The sequence below is a fragment of the Macaca fascicularis genome, chromosome 15 (assembly GCF_037993035.2).
Source record: "Macaca fascicularis isolate 582-1 chromosome 15, T2T-MFA8v1.1".
NCBI classification, from domain to species: Eukaryota; Metazoa; Chordata; class Mammalia; order Primates; family Cercopithecidae; genus Macaca; species Macaca fascicularis.
This window is the reverse complement of record NC_088389.1, coordinates 16113618-16136072: the sequence shown is the minus strand read 5'-3', so window position 1 is coordinate 16136072 and position 22455 is coordinate 16113618. Positions and strand designations below refer to the sequence as shown.

At 56.4% G+C, this 22455-nt stretch overlaps 1 protein-coding gene across 3 annotated transcripts; it reads right to left on the bottom strand.

Moving 5' to 3' along the window:
- Positions 1-10102: 10102 nt before the first annotated feature.
- AK1 (adenylate kinase 1) lies at positions 10103-19854 on the bottom strand. 3 transcript variants are annotated; one of them, XM_005582147.2, is made up of 7 exons: positions 19802-19854; positions 16808-16846; positions 15224-15259; positions 14879-15042; positions 14052-14168; positions 10586-10777; positions 10103-10341 (listed from the first exon to the last, which is right to left on the bottom strand). In XM_005582147.2, the coding sequence occupies exons 2-7, from the start codon at positions 16812-16814 to the stop codon at positions 10273-10275; spliced, it is 585 nt and encodes a 194-aa protein (XP_005582204.1). In that variant the 5' UTR covers positions 16815-16846; positions 19802-19854; the 3' UTR covers positions 10103-10272. The 3 variants fall into 3 exon arrangements, with proteins under 3 accessions (XP_005582204.1, XP_015292002.1, XP_005582203.4); XM_015436516.3 differs by lacking the exon at positions 19802-19854 and adding an exon at positions 17111-17198; XM_005582146.5 differs by lacking the exons at positions 16808-16846; positions 19802-19854 and adding an exon at positions 15593-15686.
- Positions 19855-22455: the final 2601 nt, after the last annotated feature.

Sequence of the window (22455 nt, the reverse complement as noted above, 5' to 3'; positions counted from 1 at the left end):
ACATGACCTCACAGCTGGGCACAGGCCTTGGGGTAGCTGTCTTCCATGTCCGTCAGCTGCACTCTCCCTCCTGTGGGACACATCCACTTCCCCACCACCCCCCACCCCTGCAGAGATCAGAGGAGGCAGGAGGAGGAGGGTCCATCTTCCAGCCCCTTCCCTGCAGGGCCAATGCATACTGGTGGCCTCCCTCCACTGAAGGCCACGGTCCTGTTGGGGACCCCCTCCACACAGTCCTGTCCGGCTGTGGACTCGGCTCCTCCCCTGGCCTCTTCAGGCTGAGGGTGGTCACAGCCCACGCCGCTGCCAGCCCTGGGGTTCTGCACCATCCCTTGGGGCTTCCCTACACCCCAACCACACCTGTGTAAACAGACCCTTCATCAAACTCTCCTCTAATGATCCTACTGGAACGTGCCATCTGTTTCCTGCCGGGATTCTGGCTGATACGGATGTGTTCAGGTACTGTCTGTCCACACGCCCGAGAGACGCATGGCTGATGGCCAGGTCCCTGTGCCTGGACCCCACAGAGGGCAGATGCACACTTTCTGCTCCTTCTTCCTCCTGGCTGGCCAGGAAGGCCAGGACTGCAGGAAAGGACGGAGCACGTCCACCCTGGCCACTGGCCACTGAAGGAATTTCAGGCGGCCCCCAGGGACCCACCAGGCGGCTGACCGTCTCCAGCACCGGCCCGGAGCCAGAGGCTGTTGATAACAGCAGGGCTAGACCCACAGGGTGGAGCAGGGTGCCCAGGCTCTGCCCCACACTGGCCAGGTGGCCTCAGGCAAGATCTTTGTTTGTTTGTTTGTTTGAGACAGAGTCTCGCTCTGTCACCCTGGCTGGAGTACAGTGGCACGATCTTGGCTCACTGCAACCTCCGCTTCCTGGGTTCAAGCGATTTTCCTGTCTCAGCCTCCCGAGTAGCTGGGAACATGTACCATCACACCCGGCTAATTTTTGTACTTTTAGTAGAAATGGGATTTCACCATTTGCCCAGGCTGGTCTTGAACTCCTGACGTCAAGTGATCCACCCGCCTTACCCTCCCAAAGTGCTGGGATTACAGGCGTGAGCCACTGCACCCGGCCAGATCTTTCCACTTTCTGAGCCTCCATTTCTTCATCTGCACAAGGGGAGGGCAGTCTGCTGGTCTGGAGGAGTTCAAAGGGCAAGACAAGAATTGGAATCGCGCCACTATCCACGAGCTTGCCTGGCCCTGTGCCAAGTGCCACTTGACAGCCACTTCAGTGGCTGAGGCTGTCATGTTGGCATTTTACAATGGAAGAAACTGAGGCTCAGGTTTGCAAGGCCACAGGGCTGGGAAGAGGCAGAGGATAATTGAAATCCAGGCTTCTTTCCCTTGGCTTCCAGAACATTCTGTCCTGGCTTTCCTCCCACCTCCCTGGTCACCTTATCTGTCTCCTCCCTGGTTCCTCCTTGTTCCCCCAGGGTTGGTCCCTGGCCCCTTCCTTCTCTGTTTACCCTCACTCCCAAGCCAGGTTTTCTCAAACCTTTGTGACCCTGGCGTCACGTCCCGGCACAGACCCTGGGACTCAGACTCAAATAATGGAAACAAACATTCTGTGGTCCTATAGATAGATTTGCGGCTATGATGCCCTCCCATAACCCCCAGCCTGTTGAATTTTCTTTCACTACTCGTCACAAGCTTATCTGTTGGTTTCGTTACCCACCAACCATGGCCCAGTCTTGGCCATAAAATATAATGCCCTAGACTGTTTCTACTCAAAGTGTGGTCTTAGTTTCTTCTGGAAGCTTCTTATAAATGCAGATTTGAGCCAGGCTTAGTGGCTCAAGCCTACAGTCCCAGCTACTCAGGAGGCTGAGGCAGGAGGATTGCTTGAGCCCAGGAGTTCAAGGCTGCGGTGAGCTGTGATCACTGCATTCCGGCCTGGGTGACAGAGCAAGACCTTGTCTCTAAAAAATAAAAAAGGAAGGGCCGGGTGTGGTGGCTCATGCCTGTAATCCCAGCACTTTGGGAGGCTGAGGTGGGTGGATCACATGAGGTCAGGAGTTTGAGACCAGACTGGCCAACATGGCGAAACCCTGTCTCAACTAAAAATGCAAAAATTAGCCAGATGTGGTGGTAGGCACCTGTAATCCCAGCTACTTGGGAAGCTGAGACAGGAGAATCTCTTGAACCCAGGAGGTGGAGGTTGCAGTGAACTGAGATTGCACCTCTGTACTCCAACCTGGGTGACAGAGCAAGACTCTGTCTCAAATAAATAATAAAAATAAAAAATAAAAAAATTTAATAAAAAGAAATGCAAGGGTTGGGTACGGTGGCTCACGCCTGTAATCCAGCACTTTGGGAAGCCGAGGTGGGTGGATCACATGAGGTCAGGAGTTTGAGACCAGACAGGCCAACATAGCGAAACCCCGTCTCAACTAAAAATGCAAAAATTAGCCAGGTGTGGTGGTGTGCACCTGTAATCCCATCTACTTGGGAAGCTGAGACAGGAGAATCTCTTGAACCCAGGAGGTGGAGGTTGCAGTGAACTGATATTGCACCACTGTACTCCAACCTGGGTGACAGAGCGAGACTCTGTCTCAAATAAATAATAAAAATAAAAAATGAAAAAATTTTAATAAAAAGAAATGCAAGGATTGAGCACAGTGACTCACGCCTGTAATCCAGCACTTTGGGAGACCGAGGCAGGTGGATCACCTGAGGTCAGGAGCTCGAGACCAGCATGGCCAACATGGTGAAACCCTGTCTCTAATAAAAATACAAAAATTAGGTGTGGCGGTGCATGCCTGTAATCCCAGCTACTCATGAGGCTGAGGCAGGAGAATCGCTTGAACCCAGGAGGCGGAGGTTGATCTCAGTGAGCCTAGATCACGCCACTGCACTCCAGCCTGGGCAACAGAGCAAAACTCCATCTCAAAAAAAAAAGAAAAAAGAAAAAGAAATGCAAACTCTTAGGTCCTGTCCCAGACCTGCTGGATCCGAACCTGCGTTTTCACAAGATCCCCATGGGAATTGTGTGCACGTCAACGTTTGAGAAGGCCTGTTCCAGGCAACCTTGTCCAGACAACAGCTTTAAATACCATCTAGATATGAAGGGCTCCCGACTGTATGTCTCCAGCCAGAACTCCCCATGTCTCCAGGGCCCTGGATGTCTAACTCGTATCTCAGACTCCACACATTGAAAACTGGGCTCTGTTCTTTCTCTGCAAACTGCTCCTGCCTCAGTCTTTCCATCTCAGACCTTGACCTCCTCCCACGGCACAAGCTTTGGGGTTGACCTTGGTTCTTTCTCTCATGCCCTCCTCCAAGTCACAGCAAATCTGGCAGGCCCTCCCTCAGATTCCCAGGGACTGTGGAATATGGCTGCTTCTCACCACCCACAGCCACCTCCCTCTTGGAATGTCACAGCCCCCAGTCCCTGCACTGAACCCACCTTGCTTCCAACTTGTCCCCAGCCTTTTCCCTGCTATCAAGGGAGCTTGAGTCCAATTCCATCCTGGCTCTGCTCAGCACCCTCCATTGGCCATTGTCTCCCTCAGAGTCAAAGCCAAAGCCCCTCCGGCCAATGAGGTTTTCTCTCTGTCCCCTCTTCAGCCTCCCCTTCTGCTCACCTCCACCCTACTCCACTCCAGCTCCTTGCTCTTTCTCAAATGTGCCAAGCACATGCCCACCCCAGGGCCTTTGCACCTGCTATTACTGCTCCCTGAAACACTCTTCCCCTAGGTCACCACAGGGCTCGCTCCCTTATCCCTGATCAAATGTCACACGGCCAGCGAGGTCTTCGCTGAGCAGCACATTTAAAACAGCCCTCTCCTCCCACTAGCAATGGGCCCCTGTGGCACCATCTGACACTAGATATTGTTTTTTTGTTTGTTTGTTTTGTTTTGTTTTTTGAGACAGAGTCTCGATCTGTCGCCCAGGCTGGAATGCCGTGGCGCGATCTCAGCTCACTGCAAGCTCCGCCTCCCGGGTTCACGCCATTCTCCTGCCTCAGCCTCCCGAGTAGCTGGGACTACAGGCGCCCGCCACCACGCCCGGCTAATTTTTTTGTATTTTTAGTAGAGACGGGGTGTCACCGTGGTCTCGATCTCCTGACCTCGTGATCCACCCGCCTCGGCCTCCCAAAGTGCTGGGATTACAGGCATGAGCCACCGCGCCAGGCCTGTTTGTTTGTTTTGAGACAGAGTCTTGCTCTTTTGCCCAGGCTGGAGTGCAGTGGCGTGATCTAGGCTCACTGCAACCTCTGCCTCTCAGCGGATTCTCCTGCCTCAGCCTTCAGAGTAGCTGGGACTACAGGTGCACACCACCACACCTGGCTATTTTTGTATTTTTCGTAGAGATGGGGTTTCACCATGTTGGCCAGGCTGGTCTCGAACTCTTGAGCTCAAGTGATGCACCAGCCTCGGCCTCCCAAAGTGCTGAGATTACAGGCGTGAGCCACCGCACCCGGCTGACACACTATATATTGTTGATTGATTTGTCTTCCTTTCCAGAACAGAAGTTCTACGAGGACTGGGGTTCTGCCTTGTTTGCTGCTGAATCTCCATCACTAGGAATAGTGCCTGGCCTGCTAGGTGCTGAAGAAGCTTGTCAATCAATGAGTGGGTTGGGCCACTGAACTACACGGCTCAAGGTCTCATGGGCGATGATTTGAGTCCCCAGGGTATGGGTGTTGGGGGCATTCTGAGCCCAGGGACAGGGTCTCTGAAGAGGAGGAATGGCTTCCCAAGAGTAGGGTCTTGTCACATCCCGCCAGACCCTACCCTGTTCTAGAAGAGCAGAGTCCCTTAAAGTCACCCTCTCTTTCCCCAAGGAAGGGGCCCTGGGAGCTGGAGCCTCCAAATCCTAGGTGAAATTGGCCTTCCTGATGAAAGCCCCCCACCCCCAGAGCTAAAGAACCCATAAAAACTCCCTAGGAGACAGAGGATTCCACCGGACCAGGATTCTAGAACCTCTGAGTTGTAAGGGCTCTGAGCTCATAGAAAGAGAAACTGAGGCCCAAGAGGGAAAGAGACTCACCCAGCACTCCCAGTGTTGCGTTTACAGGCGTGAGCCACCGAGCCTGGCTTATTGTTATTTCAGTGTGTATTCCCCCCATGGCAATCCAGGCAGGAGCCCACGCAATAGAACCCCTGGGCATAGGGAGAAGGTCTCGACCTCTGCCCCTGCTGCTGTGCTACCTGGGGCCAACCACACAGCCTCTCTGGGCCCACTTCCCTAGCGAGGGAGCCCTGTGCGCACAGGCTGCACGTGTCCAGTAGGGCTCCTGGCCCCCACTCCTCTAAAGCCCCCCCTCGCGGAGTCGCCAGGCCTTCCTGTTTACTCGAGGCCCCTAGAGCGGCTGGGAGGCGACAGCCTTGGCCTCCTCTGCTCCCCACTTCCTTCCTCTCCCACTTCAGCGCCTCCGGCCCAAGCCCTCAGGGCCCTCGAGGCCAAGACCTGGGGGCTCAGTCTTTGTGGGGGCGGTGGGGGGGCATCCGAGGCCACTACCCAGCGAGTCCCACCCCGGAGCACCCAGGTTATAGAGGCTCGAATCCCACTGGCTGTCAGAATGTTCCAGCACCTTGGGACAAGCCACTGCCTGGAGTGTCCTTAGAGATAAGAAGAGTGTGACAGCATTGACGTTATCCAACCCAACACCACACCCAACTCTCAGTCCACCAGCGGGGGTGAGCACTCACTGACCCTGCAGGGTCCTCTCCTCCTCCACACTCCTCCCTGAGCTCCTGCCTCCACAGGACCCCCTCTGGCCCTGCCTCCACCAAGCAGGATCTCCGGAAGCTGCTCACGGTGTCGGCCGTAGACCAGCAGCCTGTGCGTCACCACCCAACCTGGACCTGCTGAATCAGAATCAGCTTTTTCACAAGACCCCCACCCCAGGATATTCGTGCGTGCACCAAAGCTGGAAGCGCTGCAGATCTGACCTTCCTGTCTGGTTTAAAAACCCTTCACGAGCCTCACCTATTACGTATTTTTGTCCCAAAGGTTTAACCTGAATCTACGAAGACTTTACAATTAATGTCCAGTTCACAGAAATGTTGAAGGATAAAGGAGCAAGTTAAACAACACCATAAGGAAGGACAGGGAATGTAGAAGGAGGAATTCTCTGCAGAACAACTGGTTCCTTCACAGCAAGACGGGGAGAGTGGTCCTAGATTAAAAGAGATCTTGGCTGAGCTCAATGACTCATGCCTGTAATCCCAGCACTTTGGGAGGCCAAGGCAGGCAGATCACCTGAGGCCAGGACTTTGAGAGCAGCCTGGACAACATGATGAAATGCCGTCTCTACTGAAAATACAGAAATTAGTCAGGTGTGGTGGCGCCTGTCTGTAATCCCAGCTGCTTGGGATGCTGAGGCACAAGAATCACCTGAGCCTGGTAGGTGGAGCTTTCAGTGAGCCGAAATTACACCACTGCACTCCAGCCTGGGCAACAAAGCGAGACTGTCTCAACAGAAATATAAATAAATAATAAATAAATAAATGAGATCTGATGAACATCACAACCAAATGCGATGTGCAGTCCTGGATTGCATGCAAGTTTCAACAAACCAGCTATGAGACACATTTTGGAGACACTGGGGAACATTGCACACGGGCTGAATGTTAGCTATTATGACACTGTGTGTGAGAGTGGCGGGAGTGTGAATTTAGTGTTATTGAAACTCTGAGTTGTGGTTATTTAGGAAAATGTTCTTATTTTTGGTCATACTTTATTTTATTTTTATTTATTTATTTTTTGAGATAGCGTCTCACTCTGTTGCCCAGGCTGGAATGCAGTGGAGTGCCCGGCCTTTGGTCATACTTTAGGGGTAAATTTTTCTCATATTTGTAATTTACTTAAAATATTTTGGCAAGGTCAGGCATGGTGGCTCACACCTGTAATCCCAGCACTTTGGGAGGCTGAGGCAGGGAGATCACCTGAGGTCAGGAGTTTGAGACCAGGCTGGCCAACATGGTGAAACCCTGTCTCTACCACAAATACAACAACAACAACAACTGGCTGGACGTGGTGGTGTGTGCCTGTGGTCCCAGCTACTCGGGAGGCTGAGGTGGGAGGTCCGAGAGGCAGAGGTTGCAGTGAGCTGAGACCACCTGAGGTCAGGAGTTTGAGACCAGCCTGGCCAACATGGTGAAACCCTGCTTAGCTGGGCATGGCAGTTCACACTTATAATCCCAGCTACTCGGGAGGCTGAGGTGGGAGGATTGTTTGAACCCAGGAGGCAGAGGTTGCAGTGAGCTGAGATTGCACCACTGCACTACAGCCTGGGTGACAGAGTAAGACTTTTGCAAAAAACCAACCAACCAACCAACCAAAAAACACCTCTTTCTTAGCCTCTCATTGCCCTTGTGAGAAAAGCCTGATGCGTGTGTCAGCATTCGAAACCTCGTGAGTCTGGTTCGTACACTGCGAGCCTTGTCTCTTGCTACCGCGACCCCGCTAGCCTGCGTTACAGCCCCCCTCTGCAGTCTCAGCTCTCCCCACACCCACAGGTCCTTTCCACCTCTGTGGCTCTGCAGAGCTATCCCCTCTGCCCTTCCTTGCCCTCTGTCTTGTGGTGAACTCCCAGGTGTCTTCAGGGCCCTGCCCCAGAACTCTGGCTCAAGGAACCTCCCACCAATAAGTTTCCTCTGAGCTTGGTGCACTCAGCTGCTCAGAACCGGTCTTGGTTGAGTGGGTCTGATGGGATGTTGCGAACAGAGGCCTCTCCTCGTGCCGGGAGCCATATCGCAGCAGGTCAGGGGCCTCTGAGCCTCTGTCTTGCTGGCACGGCAGGTGCTCCAGCAATGTTTGCAGAACGAGCAAACATGCATGAAAGAAATTCCCAAAGGAAGGTTTGCGGTGGCAAGGACGGTGTGGCGGTTCCCAGGGCTTTAAAGCTTTTTGTGGTTCCAAGTTTTCAGCAAAGGGGACATCTGTATCTAGACAGACAGATGAGAGAGGGAGAGAGATGATAGGTAGGTATTGTTTACGTGGATAAAGTGATTCTGTGGTGAATCGTTTGACAATTTGAATCAGCTTAGGTTTCACAAACTGGGACTCACCCGGATGAATGAAGCTGTGATCAAAATAAAGATTAGGTAGATCGTAAAGAACTGGGACCCACCCACCAAACCGCCTCCTTATCTTTATTACTTTGTCTTCATCCTGAGACAGAATGGATGTCTGAGACAGTGTGTGTGCGTGTAAGAGTGAATGTGAGTGGTTTATGTGTGCACGTGTGTGTGGTGTGTGCACTGCGTGACTGTGTGAGTGTGCAAATGTGTGTGAGTGGTTTGTGTGTGCACGTGTGTGAATGTGGGCATGTAAATGTGTGTGTGCGTGCCAGTGTGTTTGTGTGTGGGAGTGGGAGTGCAAGTGTGTGGGTCAGTGTGTGTGTGAGTGGGTGACTGTGAGTGTGTAAATGTATGTGGATGTGTATGAGTGGTTTGCGTACACATGCGTGTAAATGTGTGTGAATGTGAGTGTGCATGCATGTGTGCATGTGTGTGTGAGTGCAAATGTGTGGGTCAGTGTGTATGTGTGAGTGCGTGTGTGTGCGTGTGAGTGTGAGTGCGTGAATCCGGTTTGACAGATGCAGGACCCAGGACCTGGAACCTGCTGCAGCCCTGTGTGCCCCACGCTGCCAATGCAGAAGACTGAGGACCAGCAGCAGAGGCCTCCACACAGCCCCTGCCACCCAGAACCCCCTTGGGACAGGATGGCTCCCCCTACATGCCTGTCTTCTGCTACCTCTGCTGAACTCCTGTTTATTTCTTTCATGTTCTTCTTTCAATAGATTCACCTTTTATAACTTAAAATCGTTTATTTTAAGGGAAACTTTAAATAACCAATGGAAATGAAAAACCAGCCCCACTTGCCATGACCAGCCCCAACTGTTCGGATTTCATTCGGGCAGGCGTGGCCCACAGAGGCTCTCTTGGCTTTAAAGGGAGCCCAGCTTGGGCCACATCAGGTGTTAAGGACACATGAGCACCAAATTGAGCCTTTCTCAGTGATGAGGTCAAAAAATGAAAGAGCGCAGGAAGGGTTCTCCCCAGGGGATTCTGGGGTGTCCCCAAGTCATCTGGGGCCCTGCACGCTTCGGGCCAGGCTGCTCTGGTCGGTCCATGGCCGTGGCAATGGACAGCATACACTCCTCACTCAGTGTGTTCTCATCTTGACCTTGAGGTGGAGGTGAGGGGGACATTGAGTCCGTTTTAGAATTGCAAACGCTCAGAGAGGGTGGGCTGTGTCCAGGGCAACACAGGGGGAAGTCCTTCAGGTCTCACCCTGACCATGATTCCCCTAATTTCTTTTTTTTTTTTTTTTTTGAGACGGAGTCTCGCTCTGTCACCCAGGTTGGAGTGCAGTGGTGCAATCTTGGCTCACTGCAACCTCCACCTCTCGGGTTCAAGCAATTCTCCTGCCTCAGCCTCACGAGTAGCTGGGACTACAGGCATGCGCCAACATGCCCAGCTAATTTTTGTATTTTTAGTAGATAAGGGGTTTCGCCATGTTGGCCAGGCTGCTCTCGAACTCCTGACCTCAGGTGATCCTCCTGCCTCAGCTGCCCAAAGTGCTAGGATTACAGGCGTGAGCCACCTCATCGGGCCTCCCCCATTCAATTTCAGTAACATGACTCCCCACCCACCCATGCCACTGAGATGCCCTTTTCAGACCCTCTGAGCCTCTTGCACCAAGGAAGCCAATGCACTGCCCACTGGGCCGGCTGGCGTGGGCTGCCCCCACTGCCCAGGAAGCCCCACTCAGCCCATGACCTTGCTGCCTGTGCAGTCCAGGCCCCGGCAAGGGCCAGGCATGGAACATAAGCTCAGAGCGATGGGGGTCAGGGCCAAGGCCACAGAGCAAGATGCAGAGGAGCCCAGGCTGGCACCGGCTGTGCCTGAACATGAGCCCCTCAGAGCAGGGGCCCTGCCACTCAGCACCAGGTCCTCAGGCCAGAAATGCCCTGTGCGAGGAAGGGCCTTGGGCCTCCCACCAGAGCTAGAGGAGGGGTGGCTGGCCAAGAGAGGCTGAGGAGGAACGGAGGGTGAGGGGCTGGGGACTCCCGGCCACGTGGGCACAAGCACATGAATCAACTCCGACTGGAAGCAGAGAAAAGCAGTAAAACCAAATGTCCTTAGAAATTCCTTTAGTGCTCAGCTGTCCATGAAAACAGGATAAGTGGCTTCCTCCGTCTGTGCTCAGCCGGGCAGGGTGGAGTTGCTGTGCTCAGGCCAGGAGGACCTCGAATCAGGACAGGGGTGGGGCGGGGCTCTGAGCTGGGGAAGTGGCTCCAGCGTTGCTACTTCAGGGCGTCCAGGTGGGTGCAGACCTGGGAGAAGACACTGTCCACGGAGCCCTCGGCGTTGACCTGTGGGGAGATGAGCCGTGAGGGCTGAGTCACCAGGTGGAGCCAGGTGGGCCTCACTGTGGCAGGTCCCAGAGGCCAGGCCTGCCTCCCCGAGCCCAACCTAATTGACGGCAGCCTCTCATTGAACCAGTGGGGAAACCAAGGCCTGGAGAGAGGGGCTGGCCTAAGGCCACACAGCGAGCTGAGGCTGAACCACATAGGAACCCGTTTTTCCTGGAGCTCCCCCTGGGCCCATGGGGCCCACCTTGCGCACAATGCCACGTTTCTCATAGAAGGCGATGACGGGTTCTGTGGCCTTGTAATAGGTCTCCAGCCGCTTTTTGATGGTCTCCTCATTGTCATCCACGCGCCCGCTGGTCTCTCCACGTTTCAGGAGCCGCTGGGTCATGGTCTCGGGGCCTGCGTCCACATACAGCAGCAGTGTGGGCTGTCCGATCTGCAGGTGGGCACCATGTGACAGGGACCCCATTCCCGCCCCCTAGGGCCATCTCCTCCCCATCTTCCCATCTATGAGGCCCCAACAGATACCCCCTCAGACCCTCAATCCCTTCCCCAAGGGAGCCTGAAAGACCTTCCTAAAGCCAATCTTTCCTGCCACTCCCCTGCTCAAACCTCTGCCATGGCTCCCCAGTGCCCTCAGGAGAAAGTCCACACTCCTTGCCAGACTCAGAGAGCCTGACTCTCTCTGTTCTAGGCTCTCATCCACCTCCTTCCGTGCCAGACCTGTGCCCATGCTGTTCCCTCTGCTGGGAGCCCTCTCCCCCAAGCCTGATCCTAACTCGCCTTCACCTCAGTACCAAGCGTCAGGTTTTAGCTCAAAGCTCACTTCTTCAGGTCAGTCTTTCTGATGTCACCCCCTGCCCCCCAGTACTCCCAGCCTCCTGGAACAGCCTCTCCCAGTGCCTTTATCTTTCCTTAAGCAGGTCTCCCAAGGGCCCCTGAGGGCAGGGAGGCACCTGTCTCACAATTTTGGGGTCCTTTGACAAAGGAACAAGGGATGAGGGAAGGGGTGAGTGGCTGCTGAGTTCTGGGGGGTTCTAAGCAATCTCACTGTCATTAGAACGTCATGTCATCCATGGGACGCCTTGGAAAGGCAAGAGGAATAAGGCTCTGCAGCCCCTGCCTCGCTCAATCCGACCACCACAGCTGCCTGCCTGGGAGGGCACAGCCACCCCAGAGTCACCCGTGACTGCCACAGCTTTAGGAATGGGATTGGGACCTTCAAGCCCTGCCTCCTGCTTCCAACTGCCTGGGCCAGCCCCCAAGGCCTTCTGCGCACCTTTGGCCCTGGGCCCCTGTCAAGGCCTTGGGGCGCTGCCTCTCAGGTCAGGCTGTTTCATGCCTCTTTCCAGCTGTGTGACCAAGAGGCTTGCCCAAGGCCACACAGCTGGAAAGAGGCGAGAAGCAGCCTGACCTCTGGCGTCAGACTGACCTGGACCCAGGCTCACCCCTGCCTTCGTCCAGCTGTGTGACCTGGAGCAAGCCCTTTGTCCTCGCCTGTGGTACTCATCCTGACGCTCATCCCTAGCTCCTGCGTAGTTCAGGATGCGGGGTGACAGCATCAGCTGCCTTCAGGGAGGACAGCTCCTCCTGTCCAGTGACTCCGCGCCACCCAGCAGCTGCTTCTGTCTTACAGATTGCCATGGGGGCAAAGGCGGGCCTGGACCCAGCAGTCTGACCTCGACTTCAAGGCCACCTGCCCCTCATCATCATCCATCAGCTACTGAGCTCCTCCAGGGCACAGGCTCACATCTCTGGTTCATCTGGGTCTCCAGAACCAAGCACAGTAGGCTCTTTCTACACCCCCGGCAGAGGTGGCAAATCTGGGAGAGCCAGCTCAGCCTCTGGGCTTGAGATTCTGGCTGTGGGGCCTCAGTCTCCCGGTCAGGACAATGGGCATTTAGCCCGAGGAGCCCACACCGGGCACTGCCAGTCTCCAGAAAAGCTCTGGGTGTGAACCGGCCACACTTCCAGGCTGATTCTCCCTCCTTTGGTGAAGCCCTGACGCCCCCTGGTGTCCAGAGCCAAGAAGACCAGCTGCCTGGACCCCTGGAGGCCATAGCAGGCTTGGGCCCAGGGCTGAGCCTGAGCCTGCCGCCCTCAGCGGCACCTACAATAGCTCTGGGAGGGTGGGGACTTTTTTTTTTTTTTTTTTGAGACAGAGTCGTTCAGGCTTGAGTGCAGTGGTGTGATGTTGGCTCACTGCAACCTCCGTCAACCGGGTTCAAGCGATTCTCGTGTCTCAGCCTCCTGAGTAGCTGGGATTACAGGCACCCGCCACCACACCTAGCTAATTTTTGTATTTTTAGTACATGAGGTTTCACCATGTTGGCCAGGCTGGTGTTGAACTCCTGACCTCAAGTGATCCGCCCTCCTTGGCCTCCCAAAGTGCTAGGATTTCAGGCGTGAGCCACCGAGCCCGGCCGACTTTCATGAACTCTATTTTCTAGATGTGGCCCTGAGGGTCACAGGTGAGACCACACAGCTGGTACGTGTGAGCCAGGCCAGGACATCCTTCAGAACTGTGGCACCTGACACAGCGTCGGGGTGAAGTCTGAAGGAATCCAGCTAACCCCCATTTCAGATAGGGAAGGTGAGGGGCAGAGTGGGGTAGACACTTTTCTGAGGTCGTGCAGCCATTCAGAGGTCAGAAAATATGGCCTCCTACCCCCAGATAAGGCTGGAAGCTACAGAAGCCCAGAAGGCCCCACGGAGACGGGGCATGGGAATGGGGCATGGGGATGGGAGTCTTATCCTGCCCTAGCCCACTGGGATGCTGGTTAGGCTCCCCGCAGCCCTTGCTGACCTCTCCCTCCTAGGCCCTTACAGTCCCATCTGTTTCTCCCATACAGCCTTGTGACACCGAGATAAAGGTGTATGTGTGTGCACAGGGCCATGTGTGCGAGCATGTGTGCATCCCTGCATATGTGTGCTGCATCTGTGTCATGTATGTAGAGGAGTGCAGTATCCACTGCTGTGTGTGTGCACGCATGCACATGCCCGGCCTTGCGTGTATGAACTTGCAGGCTTTGTGCACGTGTGTGTGCAAGTGTCCACGTGTGTGTGTGTGTGTGAGGTGTCTCGCCCTGGGAAAGGTGTGTCTGCAGGGTGCCCGTGCTAGGAAGCTCAGGGCTATCATTTTCCAGGCCTGCTCTTTCCAGCCAGGCTCCTCATGAGCCCTGGAAGGAGACCGAGGTCCCTTCATGGCATTTGCAGCCTCCAGCCAGGCTGGAACATCCCTTGTCGCCCTGCCCGCATATTCTGTTCTCCCCACACTGGCCTTGCCTTTCCAGCCCTGCCAATGCTGTTCCCTGCCCTTCTGTGTGTTTATGGGGAGCCAAGCCCCACATTTGAAGGGCACATCCTGTCCAGTCCCCACACTGCCCCTTAAGGCAGCTGTGACCTGGTCCCCCCATTCCCTGCATTTTGCAGATGGGAAAACTAAGGTTCAGGATGGCCCAAGATCTCAAGCCGTTGAGCTGGAATCTGAGCCCAGGTTTGGGAGCTCCCCTGCCTGGCGCTTCCCCTTCTACACATTTTCTTCTGCCCTTCCAGGAAGTCTTCCTGGTTTTCCTCCTCACCCACACTCCACGCATCAGCCTCTGCTCAGAACTCTGACCTGCATCGCAGCCCCCGCAGGCCCGCCCACGGCAATGGGAATCTCATCCTGCCCCAGCCCACCAGGATCCCCACTTGGGTCAGTGCCTTACCCGTCGCTCAAACTCTTCTCCTTGCTGCACCTCCCGCGGGTAGCCATCGATCAGGAAGCCTTTGGAGGTATCGACTTTGGCCACCATGGCATCCCGGAGCATGTCCAACACTGTTTCCTGGGGCACAGCAAATGAGGAAGGGGCCATGAGCCTCTGCTCCAGCTGGTCCTGCCACCTGAAATGCCCTCTCCCCTACACAAATGTCCCAAACAAGCCTCCCCCTCCAGGAAGCCTCCTCGGAATTGTGGGGACCTGGACTGAGTGAATGAATGATGCATTCACTAGACAGTATTCACTGAGCCCCTCCTTCCAGCCAGGTGCTGTCCTGGGTCCCGAGGACGTGGCCATGGGACAATCAGACCTTCCCTGCCCTGGGAAGCTCAGGGGCTGGTGAGGAGACACACACATTCCACAGATATTTCTCCATTTCCAAGCATGGCACAGGTTGTACGGGAAGAGAAGTGGGGCTTCTGGAGTAGAAAATTGGGGGGGTCTTAGGCCAAATCTGGGGAGTTAGGGAAGTCTGAAAGCTGAAGAGGAAAGAATATTCCAGGCAAGAAAGAGTATGGCTGGTTTGAGGGGACAGAGGCCAGGGTGGCTGGAGGATGGAGGGCAGGGGGAGAGTGGGGGGCAGGGCAGAGTCCTGCACGGTCTTGGGAGCTTCTGGAAGGAACTTTCTGTCCAGGGCAATGGGGAACTACAGAAGGGTTTGGAGCCGGGGCGGTTACGATCAGCTTTGCCTGTGTGTCGTGGGCTTTGCTGCTGGTGGGACACCCAGTCAGGGCTACCGTCGTCCCCTGCCCCTCTCCCCACCAGGGCCCACTCACCAGCGGAACCAGCTGTCCCTTCTCCATGATTTCCGACAGCTTCTTGCCCCTGGCCGAGCCTGAGCTGACTTCGGCCCGCAGGAGGTCCCCGGTGGAGAGGTGGGTGTAGCCATACTTCTGCACGATCTTCTCACACTGGGTGCCCTTCCCCGAGCCAGGCCCGCCTGCAAACGCCCGCCCATTCACAAACCCCAAGACACAGGGTCCCAGGAGGGACAGGGGCTGCCAGGGTCTCCCAGCGAGGGAGGGGCAGAGCCCAGGGTGCAGCCCCAGGCCCGGGCTCCCTCCAGAGCCTCCCTCCAGCAAGAAGACCCTTGCCGCACCATCCGCCTGCCCGCAACTCACCCACCACAAAGATGATCTTGGTTTTCTTCAGCTTCTCTGTGGGAGAGAAAAGGGGAGCAGGGCTCAGTCACTCGCTGGACCCACAGCCAGAGGCACCTCTGGAGTCCCAGGCCTGTGCTGGGCCCCAGGCGGAGGGACAGACACCGCTGGCGCTCCTGTCAGGGAGGCAGACAAGTCACAGCCCAGAGTGAGCAGGGATGTGAGTAAGCTCAGAGCCTGGGAGAGGTCTGGGAAGGGAGGGCGCCCCAGGCAGCCAGACGGGCGGAGGCAAAGGCCTAGAGGCTAAGTACTCTCCGCGCAGCCAGTGGGCTGGGCCGCCAACCCTCATGGCGCCTCCCTGTGGGTGGCTGGACCCCAGGGGCCGGTCACCTCTGGCCCTCAGATCGTCTTCTCTGCGGGGGTCACTCGAGGAGCAGCAGCCCATGGTCCCGTCCTGCCGTGTCTCCCGTGTCCCCTGCCCTTCCCCTCTCAGGCCCTGGGCTGGCCCATCACCCGCCTCCCCTGGCAGTGCCAACATGGGCTTAGCAACCACAACATATGTTGCCATGGAGATGGTTGCCGGGGTGGAGGGCTGTGGTGGGCACGTAGAACTCTTGCCCAGAGAGGGTGGTGAGCTTGGCTCCAACCTCTGTCTCATCCCGCCTGCTGTTAGATCCCAGCAAGGCCACAGCCCCACCGGGCAGAGGGAAACTGAGCTCGAGAGAGGCAGGGCCTGCTCAAGGGATGCCAGAACCCAAACCGGAACCCAGGCTCCTCCCCTGGGCTCTCAGGCTCCCCACTTCCCAGGGAAATAGAGGACCTGGCTGTATCCCACCCTGCTGTGTGACTTAGGAAAGGCCTGTCCCTCTCTGGTTCTCTGCCCCTTCCAGTGAGGGTGGGCCTTGAGGCTGGAGGGAGGAGGTGGGCTGGGTGGCTCCCAGGGGCCCTCCCAGCCACGAGGCTGGAGCCCTATAGGAGCTGTCAAGAACAGCTCCTCCTGCGGGCTCCTGTCCCAGGGGTGGGGAGGCCGCAGCCCTGTGGCTGTTGATATTTGGAGCTCAGGCAGCAGCAGCAGCAGGTCCGCCGAGCGTCTTTAAGAGCTGCCCAGGCCAAGGCACAGTGCCAGGGACTGGACGGATGGTGCTGCCAGCAGCTGCGGGCGGGCCCGTTCTGGACTCTCTGCCCGCCCGTGTCTCCCTCTAAGTCCCAGCCCATAGGAGCCAGGAGAGTCCAAGACTTCCTCAAGGCCCACCCTCACTGGATGATAGGGAAACTGAGTCCCCGAGAGGTATAGGGACTTGTCCTCATTAGACCTGCTGTTGTGTGTATCTGTGGCCTCTCCACGGGGCAGGGTCTCAGCTCTATAAATCCAGCATAGAGAGTGTGTGCTGGGGCCCTCAGGAGCCTTGGGGAAGTCTCATCACTTCTAAAATTAATATTGGAGCTGGCACCAGAGGAAGATCCTGGAGGCTCCCAGCCAGGCCCCCTCTGGCAGCCCCAGAACCTTCTCCAACCCCTCCCAGAATGTCTCCCTGAGAGTGCACCCCCTTAACAGTCAGGCACACTGAGGCCCAGGCAATGGGCAAAAGGAGAGGAGGCTCATACCTTCCATCCTGCCGAGGTCCCGGGAGCCGTGTCAATGCTCTGCAAGACAAGGGCACAGGCTGGGCTGGGGAGGGATTTTCCTCCTCACCCTGACTCACCTTCTGCTAAGCCACACCCAAGGCAACCGGTGTGTGCCAGGCCTGACACGCAGTCTGAGGGCAGAGGGGGCTGCCGGTGGCAGGGAAGGCCCAGGACCTTCCCTGAGAAAGTCACCTTGGGAAAGTGACCTTGGAGAAATCACCTTTCCTCTCCGGCCTCCCTGGCTTCACCTGTCACAGAAGGGCAGTAGCCCCTCCCATCTACCTGGGTTCCCACTGGAGGGGCTGGGACGGTAAAGATGGCACCGAGGGACATAAACAGCGGCCACACAGCTGCAGAGCTGCTCCCCTCTAAACTCTCAGAAAACAGGGCGCGAGGCCAGCGTCTGCTCAGATGCCTTGACAACGCTCCCCAGGGCCGGAGGGAAGCTGCCAGGAGGCGGGAGGTGGCCAGAAACTATGTGTGTCTGGGATGAGGTTTGGATGGGGATCCTCTAACGGACACAGAGGCCTGAGGTGGAGGAATCTACAGGAGCCACTCGCATGAACACAGCCCTTTATAGTTGTCAAAATGAGGCGGTCCCAGGCCCTTCACGTCTACAGGTCCAGCACCCAGCCCCACGCATGGTCCCTGCACCCCCATCCTTTGAGGCTTTACTGCCCCCACCTTGGCCTCAGCCTGCCCATGAGCCCAATCACATCTGTGACCCCAGCCTGTGCTGCCACAACCCCAGGACCTCCCCCACCTCACCCCCCCATCTCAGAATCGCCCCCTGGACACCTTTGGCCTCCACTTCTTCGCTCCCACCCACCAGCCCTCCCCAAGGCCACTCACGACCACCACAGCCACACTTCCCTCCAGCCAGCAACCCCACCCACACTGGGACCTCCACCCCAGGCACCCACACCACCCTCTCTACTTGGCTTCAGGCTCTAAGGACTCCCATCCCTGTGCAGGCAGCCCAGGCCTCTCTCCCCAGCTCCAGACATCCAAGCCCCCCAGACAGGCCCCAGAAGCCCCACAGGCTTCCCAGGCTCTGAACAGCCCTCCCTGAGTCCCAGTTCCAGGCCCCTTTGGCCAAGCCATAGGCCAAGTCAGTGTGAAGGCTCCCCTCTCCTCTCCACAGCCCTGCACAGCCACTGCCCAACCCTCCACTCCCCAGGCTCTCTCCATCTGTCTGGTCACCACTATGTCCTGTGCTAAGCAAGAGGCCGGGCCACTGCCCCCGCCTCCACGTGGGTCTCGAAGCCTCCACACCCTGCCAGGCCATTTGCAGGATTTTCTCTGGCAGGCATCAGACCGCATCACACACCCGCTTACAACTTTGCATGTGTTGCCCTCTCGGCTCCCAGACAAAGCCTGGGCCCCTTGACATAGTGGACAGGTCCCGGTGAGCTGACCTCTGCTCCCCCTGCAACCCTATCAGTTGCCACTGGCAGATGTACCCAATGCCTGGATGCCTTTCCCCACCTCGCTATTGTGTGGGACTCAGTTCAGGTGCCACCTCCTTCAGGAAGCCTTCCTGGACTCTGCCCTCCACTCCCACACTGGCAGGTGCCTCCTGGAAACCTGCCCTGCACCGCACAACCACGCTGTACTGGACCCCTCTTCTGTGCTGCGGGGGTGGGGTCCCACTGACTGGGCCTGGCACAGGCTGAGCACAGGGCTGGGGAGCCTCGTTTCATCCTCACTGCCTTGGGAGGAAACTGAGGCATGGGGAGGAGGATAGACTGGTTCGAGGGCCGGCTAGGGTCCATCTCGGCCCTGGGTTTCTGCTACTCTGGGCCTGGCACCCAGTAGGAGCTGAAGCGGCTTTGCTGATGTCCCTGCTGCCCCAGGCAGGAGTGGCAGCCACTTTTCCTGCTGAGTGTGCTTCAGCGGGGGTAGGAGCTGCCAGGTGCCCCTCAGCAGCTGCCCATGGGATGGGGAGTGTCCTGGGCCAGGAACAACCACAGTGAAGCCCTGAGAAGTGGCCTCGACCCTGCCCTGCCCCCTCCTGGTAATCTAAGCCCCTCCGCCCTGCTGGCACCTGCCAATTCCTTGATCTAAAATAACTTGGGTCGTGAGGAGGCCTCACAGAGGACAGGGGTCTAGGATGGAGTTGGGTTACGGGCTAAGCACCCAGGCCTTATAAGGCCCCTGGGTTGAGGCCTCAGCGACTCCTAATATGACTGGATGGTCTGCTAAGGGGTCTGTGGGGCTGAGGCCCAGAGGGACAGTGACTTAACCCCAATCACAAGGCAAGGCCAAGGCAAGCCCCGGTCTCCCAGCTTCTGACCCAACCTAGTCGTTTCCCAGTGGGTAGCAACTGACTAGGGTTCGAATCCCAGCTCCATCACTCAGCTGTGTGACCTTGGGCAGCTGGTGCCTCTCTCTGGGCCTGTCCTGCTGCTGTTGAGGAGTACCAGGTGGCCACTGAGCAGTGCTGCCGGGAGGCCCCAAGCGCTGGCCCTGGGGCTCTGGTCAGGAGGCTAGGGCAAGCTCTGAGCATCCAGGGGGTGATGCACCCAGCACTAGAAGTGGTGTGACAGTATAGCCCCACCAAGCACAGAGGCTGCCCCCGTCCAGGTCCTCTGGAGCAGGGAGCCAGGCCACAGCTCTCCTTCTCTGGGCCCCAGATGGGACATACCAAGGGCAGTGACCTGGAGCCCCAGGAGTGCCAGCCAGAACAAAGGGGTGACTCTCTGGGAGGCTGGAAGGGGCTGCAACACACACACACGCACACGCACACGCACACGCACACACACACGCACGGATCCACAAAGGCACAGGCAGCGAGGCACAGATCCCCAGGGTCCGGGGAACACAGCCACGCAAACACACACGAATCACAACCACGGATACACAGCCTCACAGACCCCAGAGAGCCCCGCACCAGCACGCCCCCGCCCTCCCCCGGTGCCGCTGCCCCTCCCCGCGGAGGCGCCCCCCAGACACGCTCGGGCACGCACTGACCTGGGGAGGGGTGCGGGTGGGCGCCGGGGCCAGTGCGTGCCCTGCCCGTCCTCGCGGCCGCCGGCAAAGGCGACTATTTATAAGGCTGTCAGCGCGCGGCATGCCGGGAGCCGGCGTTCCCGAAAGCAGGGAGGGCGGGAAGGAGGGAGGGAGAGCGGACCAGGGACCGGGAAGCGGGGCGGTACCGAACCCGAGCCCGGGTGTGCGGCGACACCGCGCCCGGCACCATGTGCCCCGCACCATGCACCCCCAGGTGGCTGTGCCCACACACGCCAACTACACTTCACAGTTTGCCAAGAGTTTTCCATTGCGGTACCCCCACTGTGCCTAAGGTACACTCCAGGGTACAAGGCCAGGCTTTCCCTATGATAGCTGGAGAAACTGAGGCTCAGAGAGTAGTGGCTCTTTGCGCAAAATCCGCAATGGTGGCAGAGAGACGCCAGACCAGGGAGCAAGGGGACTGAGGCATGGACTCAGGAGCTTTGCTGGCCACAGTCCCCAAGCTCGCCCTCAGAGCCTGCCCAGAGGCCCTGGCCGAGACCCACCTGGAACTCCTCTCCTGTTGGGAGGGACCCTTGGGGCTTCTCTGGGGCTGGAACCCCCCCAGAACCCCAAAAAACACCCAGTAAGGTAGAAGATGATAGAAAACCAGCGCTGCTCCCCTGGAGCTGCCGGGGAGCTCACTTATCCCAGTGAGTGAGCGCTAGGATGTGGGACATTCAGAAGGCTGTGGATAGCTAGAGAGGGGATTTGTGGTCTTGATAAAAAGAATAGCTCCCAGTAATGAGCACTCACTGTGCTAAGCAGCAGACTCCAGCCGCATCTGCGAATCCTTAGACACCGGAGGCGAGCATGTCAACTACCTTGCCTGAGGTTCCCTAGTAGAAAGCCACGTGTTTACCCAGCGTTTTGCAGGGGGACTGGCACGTAGTAGTAGGTGCTCAGTGATGTAGCCAGGCAGGGATGGGAGCCCAGACAGCAGCCCCAGATGGTGAGGTGGGTTGAATTTGGAATTTGTATTATAGGCCCTAGGGAGCCATAGAAGGTATTTGAGCAAGAGAGTGAGACTACCAGGAGATTGAGAACACCTTCAGTGGTGGTGCCTTAGCAACCACAACAGCCAGGAGACCAGGAGGCCTGGGTCTCTGCTACCTGTGATGTCAGATAAATCCTTACTTCTTGGGACCTTAGTTTCCCCATCTGTGGGGGGGCAGGTGCAGTGGGGTCAGAGTTCTGCATTAGAAGCTGTTTGAAAGGCCCTCTCAAGGGTGTGTGCATTGGCACCTTTGGGGAAAGCTATTGACAAAGTAAATCAAACTTTCAAATGGTCTGGGCATGACGGTCACTCCTGTAACCCCAGCATTTTGGGAGGACAAGGTAGGAGGATCACTTGAGCTCACCTGAAGCCAGGAATTCTGAGACCAGCCTGGGAAACATAATGAGATCCCGTCTCTAAAAATAACACACACAGACACACACACACACACACTTCAAATGCACCCTTCTACTTTAAGAAATTTGTTTCAAGGAAACACGTGGGCACAAATTTGCATAGGAAGGTTTTAAAGTGCCAGCAGGGACTCACTGGGATGATGGCACAGCCAGGGTGGGTGAGGAGTTGGCAACTTTCCCATAGGGTCTGAGTGAGAAAGGAAGCCCAAGTTGTTTGTGGTTAATGGGACAAGAGGCTTCAGACACACATAACATTGGTAACAAATAGGCAAAAAGGCCGGGCGCGGTGGCTCATGCCTGTAATCCCTGCACTTTGGGAGCCTGAGGCGGGTGGATCACCTGAGGTCAGGATTTCGAGACCAGCCTGGTCAACATGGTGAAACCCCATCTCTACTAAAAATACAAAAATTAACCGGGCATGGTGGCGCAGGCCTGTAATCCCAGCTACTAGGAAGGCTGAGGCAGGAGAATAGCTTGAACCCAGGAGGCGGAGGTTGTGGTGAGCCAAGATCACGCCATTGCACTTCCAGACTGGGCAACAGGGCAACAAGAGTGAAACTCCGTCTCAAAAAAAGAAAAAAAGAAAAAAAAAGAGAAAGAAATAGGCCAAAAGCCCCACTGCACTCTTCGGATCCCACCTGCATAAAAATGACTTGAGGTCATGCGTGGTGACTCACGCCTGTAATCCCAGCACTTTGGGAGGCCGACACAGGAGGATCACTTGAGGCCAGGAGTTCAAGACCAGCCTGGGCAACATAGTGAGACACTGTCTCTACTTTTTCTTTTTCTTTTTCTTTCTTTCTTTTTTTTTTTTTTTTTGAGATGGAGTCTCACCCTGTCGCCCAGGCTAGAGTGCAATGGCGTGATCTCGGGTCACTGCAACCTCCGCCTAGCGATTCTCCTGCCTCAGCCTCCCGAGTAGCTAGGATTACAGCCATGAGCCACCACACCTGGCTAACTTTTTGTATCTTTAGTAAAGACGGAGTTTCACCATGTTGGCCAGGCTGGTCTCAAACTCCTGACCTCGTGATCCACCGTGTCAGCCTCCCAAAGTGCTGGGATTACAAGCATGAGCCACCACGCCCGGCCTCTCTTTTTAAATTATTATTAAAAGTAGTAAATTTTAAAAAGACTCCAAATATGCAAGTATATTTGTGTGTGTGTGTGTGTGTGTGTGTGTGTGTGTGTAAAATCTATTCTCA

What these genes read in the sequence shown, in the direction of transcription:
- AK1 (XM_005582146.5), bottom strand. Translation starts at nt 15,647, where the DNA reads ATGGGCTGCTGCTCCTCGAGTGACCCCCGCAGAGAAGACGATCTGAGG. An exon ending in AGACGATCTGAGGGCCAGAG is followed by an intron (nt 15,260 to 15,592) that starts GTGACCGGCCCC and finishes TCTCTCCCACAG; the next exon opens with AGAAGCTGAAGAAAACCAAG. An exon ending in AGGGACAGCTGGTTCCGCTG is followed by an intron (nt 14,169 to 14,878) that starts GTGAGTGGGCCC and finishes GCTGTGCCCCAG; the next exon opens with GAAACAGTGTTGGACATGCT.